This window comes from Dromiciops gliroides, chromosome 3 (genome assembly GCF_019393635.1).
Source record: "Dromiciops gliroides isolate mDroGli1 chromosome 3, mDroGli1.pri, whole genome shotgun sequence".
Classification (NCBI taxonomy): domain Eukaryota; kingdom Metazoa; phylum Chordata; class Mammalia; order Microbiotheria; family Microbiotheriidae; genus Dromiciops; species Dromiciops gliroides.
In genome coordinates, this window is record NC_057863.1 from 261765542 (window position 1) to 261773447 (window position 7906).

A 7906-nucleotide genomic window follows, 5' to 3' on the forward strand; every position below is an offset into this window, starting at 1 on the left:
CTTAAAAGAATATCCTTCAGAACTCTATGACACTATCTGATCAAGTCAAACACCCTGGGTAACAGAGCATCTACTTTTAAGACCAAATACTGCCTTAAGACCTTGAGCCCCTAAAATCTTGTTCCTCAGCTGGGCCCTTAGCAAGAAAGCCAAGGACTATAACCCTACAATGCATATAGTAGACACTTGATAAATGTTCATGGATTGACCTTGTATTTCAAGCAGTGGAAGAAAATTTATAATTGTAATCACCAATGAATCTTATCCTTCCTTCTTTTTTTTTTGTTGACAAATGAATTTCAATAACTACATATAACTCCTAAGATTTATTCTCTATTCACAAAATAACCACTGTTTCTGTGTATATTGTTTAAAATCTAAATTGTGGGTTCTGATCTACCCTCCTTCCAGACTTGGGGGGAAGCTGGCTAAAATCAATGATAAATTCAGCAAGAGCTTAGGCTTTTAAAGATTTATTAAAATACATCTTATAAGTTAGTAAAGAGAGAGAGATTGAGAACAGATTCCTTATAGCATGGAAATCCTAGCTGAGATCTAATTTGGTATAGCCAGAGAGAAAGAAAGCAATTTCCTTTTGTTAAGGGTTAAAATTCTAGCTAGTCTGTCTAAAATATCTAATGAGTGGTCACCAATAAATTATAAGCTTTAGCAAGAGTTAGACTTTTAAGCATTTATTAAGGAGAATAAGAATTTGATAAAGAGAGAGAGAAAGGCCTAGATTCCTATCTATTAAAGGGAGAGCACATTTTTAGCTCCCTTCTCTACCAGAGTCCTCAGGAAAGAGTGCAAGCGCGAGCGCCGGTCTCTTCCTTCCTCCTCCCACTAGTCTGCGTCACTTCCTGACGCCAAAGAAAAGACTCCTGGTCTTGCCCTCAAAGACCTTCGTTTAATGGGCGGAACTCTTCTACAGTAAGTCTCCAGCAGGTGGCATCATTCCAATCGTTACACTTTCCTAGCAACCTACGTGAAATCTCTCACCACTAAGCCAGTGTTTGAATGACTAAGAGGGCCCCCCCGCCGCTGTTCTCCTTCTGCCACCACCAAGCCAGTTCCAGACAAAAAGAGAGAGATCCTCAGCAGCTTCTCCCAGAAGCTCCCTGTGAAACAGGAACCAGGACCATCCACATACATAGCTCCAAACTAATTGGCTGGTAGCTTTGATTGACATGACTATAGGCAGTTCTATAGGTGTAACTTCAGGATGCCAAGTCACATGCTTTCTCCTCAGGGCAGAGCTCTGATTCTCACACTCCCTCCTGTGCTTCATGTGAAGAAACATCAGTTCCTTAAATGAAGCATGTGGATCCACTCGCTTTTCAATAAAAAAAGCACTCAGCAGGCCTCTATTCAATTCTTGCCAAAACATAGGTGGGGTCAAAAGACATGAAGGGGTCTAAGGCTTTAAGAATGTTTGGTAAATTATTTTTTCTTAATTTTTTACCATTTACTAGATTTGACTCAAAAGAAGCATAAAAAGATAAACAGGAAAGAGAAATGACAAGCGATTCAACAAAGTTAAACTGCTTACATCCCTATATAGGAACCTGACACTTGTAAATTCTTATACTTATTAGGGCACATAGAAGGAATCAACTTAGACAGAGGGCATGGGTATGACTTGATTATGTTTGGATGATCTAAAGAAAATGGAGAGTTAAAAACAGGGATGCAGTGGGAAAGGGAAAAGGAAAAAGAATGGGGAAATATTCCAACTGAATGAGGCATACCAGGAAGAGCTTTTAGTATGAAGGGGGAAATGGGGGCATCAGGGTGGGCAGTGCTTCAATCTCACTCTCATCAAAATTGGTTCAAAATGGGAAGAATATACATGTGTATACATACCCATATTCACACAGGTTAATACATTATAATATACACATACATATATATGTATATATTTATATATGCATGTTTGAATGTATATAGAGATATATATTTTTCTATATACAGGTATGTGTATCAATCAATCAGTTCAGTACAGAAATCCATCTTACCCAGCAGGGAAAAAACGGGATAAAAACATACTATCATGGGACACAGGGGAAGGGAAATAAGAAAACATAGAGCAAATCAAGACAGGCAGTGGTCAGAATCAAAACAGAATTCAGGGCAAGGAGAAGGAAAAGAGAGAAAAAGAAAAAGAATTATGAATGGAGGTAAATACCCAGTAATTGTTACTCTCAAGGTGAATATGGTAAACTCAATCATAAAGTGCAATCACACAGCAGAATGGGTTTGAAGCCAGAATACAACAAGATGTTGTTAGGAGAGAGGTGTTTCAAACAGAACCATACACACAAGGAGATAAAATGAGGGATCTGAGCAGAATCTATTATGCTAACATTCAAGCAAAAAGGCAAGGGCAGAAATCATGACTTCAGACAACCAGAAGAAAAAATAGACCTAAATAAAAGATATAACCTAGGAAACTATACTGTGTAAAGAGTACTGACAAAAAAAATTTATAAAATGGCTTTCAAATAAAGGGTTTATTACACAAAGATGGAGGGAATTAAGGCAAATTTATGAAAATTAATTTCCCAGCAGAAATATGCTCAGAGGATATAATCAGGAATTTTCCAGAAGAAGACATCAAAATTCATTGTAAACATATGAAAAAGCACAGAAAAAATTGACATTTTTTGAAAATGTAAAAATGACTGAATAATAATAGTTTTAAATAGAGAGAGATACAGGGATTCCACAACCTGCCGAAAGAATCTGAAGACTAGAGAGGCAAGCATAGTGGAAGGAGGAGAATGTCACCAAAGAGATGGTTGCCATGAAAGTTGAATGGGGGACAAGTCATATTAACTATAGTAGCTTTAGCAACACTATCATCATATAGCATTAAATGAAATCAGGGCAGAACCATCTCAGAGACACAGCAAATGTAGAAAACACAAACACCCTTAATGAGCTCAAGGAATTGTTCCCAAGGAAAAAAAAAATGAAAAGAATGTGTTTGGGGCAAGTTCATTAATGGAAATTGTGCATTTCTCAAATGTACCTGTCCTGCCTCTTCCTGCTGGACATGTATAAAAGTCCCTGTGCAGATGGTGCCATTCATACTCACACACAACCTTCCCCTGACATCCACCCAAATCCTTGAACCCTGACACAATGTGCTCCTGTGGCAGCTACTATGGAGGTCTGAGCTATGGCTATGGCTCTGGGTATGGCTGTGGATGTGGACGCTTCTATGGCCTAGGTTATGGCTGTGGGGGCTGTGGCTATGGCTATGGAGGCCTGGGCTATGGTGGCTGTGGCTATCGTGGCTATGGCTATGGCTGCTGCCGCCCATCTGGCTATGGAAGATATTATTCCTGTGGCTTCTACTGAAAAAAGGCTTGCTCCTCGGCTCTCATGAAATCATCATTCCCCATCCATTGCTTTGGACTAATCCCATGCCACTGTAAAAACATCAAAGTCCATCAGCCTCTATGTCTCGGTGGCATGGGAGAGCTGCCCCAAGAAAGTCTGGGAATCCATACATACCCTGCATGGCAGTGAAGTGGCAGGAACTGAGAAGCAGCAGGGCCCAGTCTTCTGGGAGATGATACAGAATCTCACTTTCATGATGGAGATTTCCCCAACAATACCTCATTTCCAGCAAGTGGGATCAATTCCTATACATCATGGTTGAAGTTTCTCATAAGATATTCTAATAAACTTATTTCACTGGCATAGCAAAACTGTTTTCATGTCTCCTCCTTTAACTTCCTTTGATTGGGTTTCAGCCTCAAATCATGAACAGATCCTGCAATCTGCACTTTTGCTTCTGTGAAAATGCAGAAGACTTATTCTCCAATTCATCTTTTTGCAATGAAGTGATGATACTTCTCATGATCTCAGGGTTTTTTTAAAAAATTCTATCTTAAATAAATATCTTTCTAAGATTTCACTTTTAGCTGAACTTAAATTTTAATACTTCTCTCCAAACCCCACTTTCCTGAAAGCAAGGCATTTATTACAAAAGGCTGTGGCCCTTCTCACCCATTCTCTGATTATGTGGACAGACTTTCCTGGACAAAGGTTCTCAAAGATTCAGATGTGCATCACCTCCTGCTCATGGGTCATCACTTCCAGATCCAAGGGGCTCCTGATCACTATCAGAATGGGGATTGGCCCATCACCTACCTAGCTGTCTTCCACCACCTTCTTCTCAAAATCCACTCTGAAGTGTTGGAGCAAAGCACAATTGAGTGGCACACCACAAAGACTACCCAGGAGAGTCATATGCCAACCTTGAAGGCTGGCATGGAACCAAGTCATGTTGGTGATGCCCAACTCCTCAAGCATACCTGGGCCAGTTCACAACACTGCTCTCCAGCTGAGACCCTCGCATTTACAACGGAAATGGACTCATTCTCAATTTTCAGATTTTTTTTTCAATTACATGTAAAAACAATTGAACATTTTTGTTCATTTTAATTTCAAAATTTTTCTCTTTACTCTCCTCCTGCATTCCTGAAAAGACAAACCATTTGATAAGGAGTATACAGGTGCAATCATGCAATATGTATATCCATATTCCTCATATGCTACAAGAAAACACACACGTATGCAAACCAAGAAAAATGAAGTTTAAATAGTGTGCTTAGATCAGCATTCTGTCTCCATCAGTTCATTTTCTTGAACAGCATTTTCAACATTAAAGGTCCCAAAGAATTGTCTCCAATCATTATATTGTTGAGAAGAGCTGTCATTAACAGTGAATTATCAGGCAATATTGGTGTTACTGTGTACAATGTTCTGAAAGTTCTGCTCATTTCATTTTGCTTCAGTTAATAGAAATCTTTCAAAGAGTTACTGAAAGCATCATGCTCATCTTTTCTTACAACACCATAGGATTCCAACACAATCATATCCCATGACATCTTAAGCCATTCTTCAATTGATGGTCGGTCATACCATCAATTTCAAATTCTTTGAAGTGAACTCATTCTTAAAAGAATATCCTTCAGAACACTGTAACACTATCTGATCAATTCAAAAACCCTGGGTAACAGAGCATCTGCTTTCCAAATCCAAATACTGGCTGAAGACCTTGAGCCCCTAAAATCATGTTCCTCAGTTGGGCCCTTAGCAAGAAAGTCAGAGCCGGGTACTCTACAATGCATATAGCAAGAACTTGATAAATGTTCATGGATTGACCTTGTATTTCAAGCAGTGGAAGACAAGTTAGAATTGTCATCACCAATGAATCTCAGCCATCCTGCTGTTTCTTTTGTTAAAAATGAATTAAAATTACTACATATGATTCCTAAGATTTATTCTCCATTCACAAAATAACAGGTCTGTTTCTGTGGATCCACTTGCTTTTCAATGAAAAAGCACTCAGCAGTCCTCTATTCAATTCTTGCCAAAATATAGGTGGGGTTAAAAGTTATGAAGGGGTCTGATGTTTTAAGAACATTTTGAAAATTATCCTTCCTTCATTTTTTGCCATTTATAAGATTTGACTCAAGAGAAGCATAAAAATAGAAGTGGAAAAGAGAAATTTCAAGCAACTTGATGAGGTTAAACTGATTACATTCCTATTTGGGAACATAATACTTGTATCTTCTTATTAGGGCCCTTAGAAGGAGCTGGCATAGACAGAGTATGGTTATGACTTGATTATGTTGGGAAGATATAAAAAAATTGAGAGTAAAAGACAGGGATACACTGGGAGAGGGAAAAGGGAAAGGAATAATGGGGAAATATTCCAACTAAAAAATACCTACCAGAAAGAGTTTTTAATATGAAGGGGGAAATGAGGTTATTAGCATGGGCAATACTTGAATCTCACTCTCGTCAAAATTGGTTCAAAGTTGGACGAATATACATGTGTATATATCCATATACACACATTAATACATTAATATACATGTATACATGTATGAATGTATTGTGTACATATGTATGAATGTATATAGAGAGATATATTTATTTCTATAGAGGTATGTATATCACTCATTTTGGTAAAGAAAACTATCGTACCCAGCATGGAAATAATAGGATAAAAGGATACTAGAAAGATATACAGGGGAAGGGAAATAAGAAAACAAAGAGCAGATCAAGGCAGGAAGTGGTCAGAACCCAAACAGAATTTTGGGGAAGGAGAGGGAAAAAAGAGAAAAAGAAAAAGAATTATCAATGGACGGAAATACACAGTAATTGTTACTCTCAAGGTGAATATGGTAAACTCAGTAATAAAGTGGAAACACATACCAGAATGGATTTGAATCCAGAATACAACAAAATGTTGTTAGGGAAATTGAGCTTGAAACAGAACCATACACACAATGAGATAAAATGAGGGATCTGAGCAGAATCTATTATGCTAACACTCAAGCAAAAAGACAAGGGTAGAAATCATGACTTCAGACAAGCAGAAGCAAACACAGACCTAATTAAAAGACATAATCCGGGAAACTATATTTTGTAAAGAGTACTCTGCACAATGAATTGATAGCATAAAATTTTACAGAATGTCTTTCAAAGAAAGGTTGTATTTAACAGAGACTGAGGGAAGTAAGTCATATTTATGAAAATTAAAATCATTTCCCAGGAGAAATATGCTCAGAGGATATGATCAGAAATTGTCCAGAAGGAAGCATCAAAGGTAATTGTAATCACATGGGGGGAAATCCTGAAAAACTGACATTTGTAAATCTTAAAAATGATTGAATAATAATAGTTTTAAATAGAGAGAGGTGGAGAAGTGCAGTGATTCCACAACCTGCCTAAAGAATCTGAGGGTCACAGTGGCAAACATAATGGAAGGAGAAGAATGTCACCCAGGAGATGGTTGCCATGAAGGTTGGATGGGGTACCAGCCACATTAACTGTAGAGGCTTTAACAACACTATCATCATTTAGCATTAAATGAACAAGATCAGGGCAGAACCATCTCAGAGACACAGTAAATATAGAAAACACAAACACCCTTAATGAGCTCAAGACAATGCTCTCAAGGAATAAAAAAATGAAAAGAATGTGTTTGGGGCAAGTTCATTAATGGAAATTATGGATTTCTCAAATGTACCTGCCCTGCCTCTTCCTGCTGGACATGTATAAAAGTCCCTGTGCAGATGGTGCCATCCATACTCACACACAACACCTATCCCTGACATCCACCCAAATCCTTGAACCCTGACACAATGTGCTCCTGTGGCAGCTACTATGGAGGTCTGGGCTATGGCTATGGCTCTGGGTATGGCTGTGGATGTGGACGCTTCTATGGCCTAGGCTATGGCTGTGGGGGCTGTGGCTATGGCTATGGAGGCCTGGGCTATGGTGGCTGTGGCTATCGTGGCTATGGCTATGGCTGCTGCCGCCCATCTTGCTATGGAAGATATTATTCCTGTGGCTTCTACTGAAAAAAGGCTTGCTCCTCGGCTCTCATGAAATAAATCATTGTTCCCCATCCATTGCTTTGGATAATCCCACGCCATTGTAAAAACATCAAAGTCCATCAGCCTCTAAGTCTGGGTGGCATGGGAGAGCTGCCCCAAGAAAGTCTGGGAATCCATACATACCCTTCATGGCAGTGAAGGGGCAGGAACTGAGAACAGCAGGACCCAGTCTTCTGGGAGATGATACAGAATCTCACTTTCATGATGGAGATTTCCCCAACAATACCTCATTTCCAGCAAGAGGGCTCAATTCCTATACATCATGGTTGAAGTGTCTCATAAGATATTCTAATAAACTTATTTCACTGGCATAGCAAAACTGTTTTCATGTCTCCTCCTTTGACTTCCTTTGCTTGGGTTTCAGTCTCAAGTCATGAACAGATCTTTCAATCTGCACTTTTGCTTCTGTGTCACTGCAAAAGACTTACTCTCCAACCCATCTTTTTGCAATGAAGTGATGATACTCTTCATGATCTCAGGGT

The 7906-nt window shown here is 38.9% G+C and overlaps 1 protein-coding gene across 1 annotated transcript; it reads left to right on the plus strand.

The window, feature by feature from the left end:
* Positions 1 to 3144: 3144 nt before the first annotated feature.
* LOC122745845 (keratin-associated protein 21-1-like) lies at positions 3145 to 7388 on the plus strand. Its single transcript, XM_043991306.1, has 2 exons — positions 3145 to 3268; positions 7258 to 7388. Exons 1-2 carry the CDS (start codon positions 3145 to 3147, stop codon positions 7386 to 7388), a joined length of 255 nt encoding a protein of 84 aa, XP_043847241.1.
* The last annotated feature ends 518 nt before the right edge of the window (positions 7389 to 7906 follow it).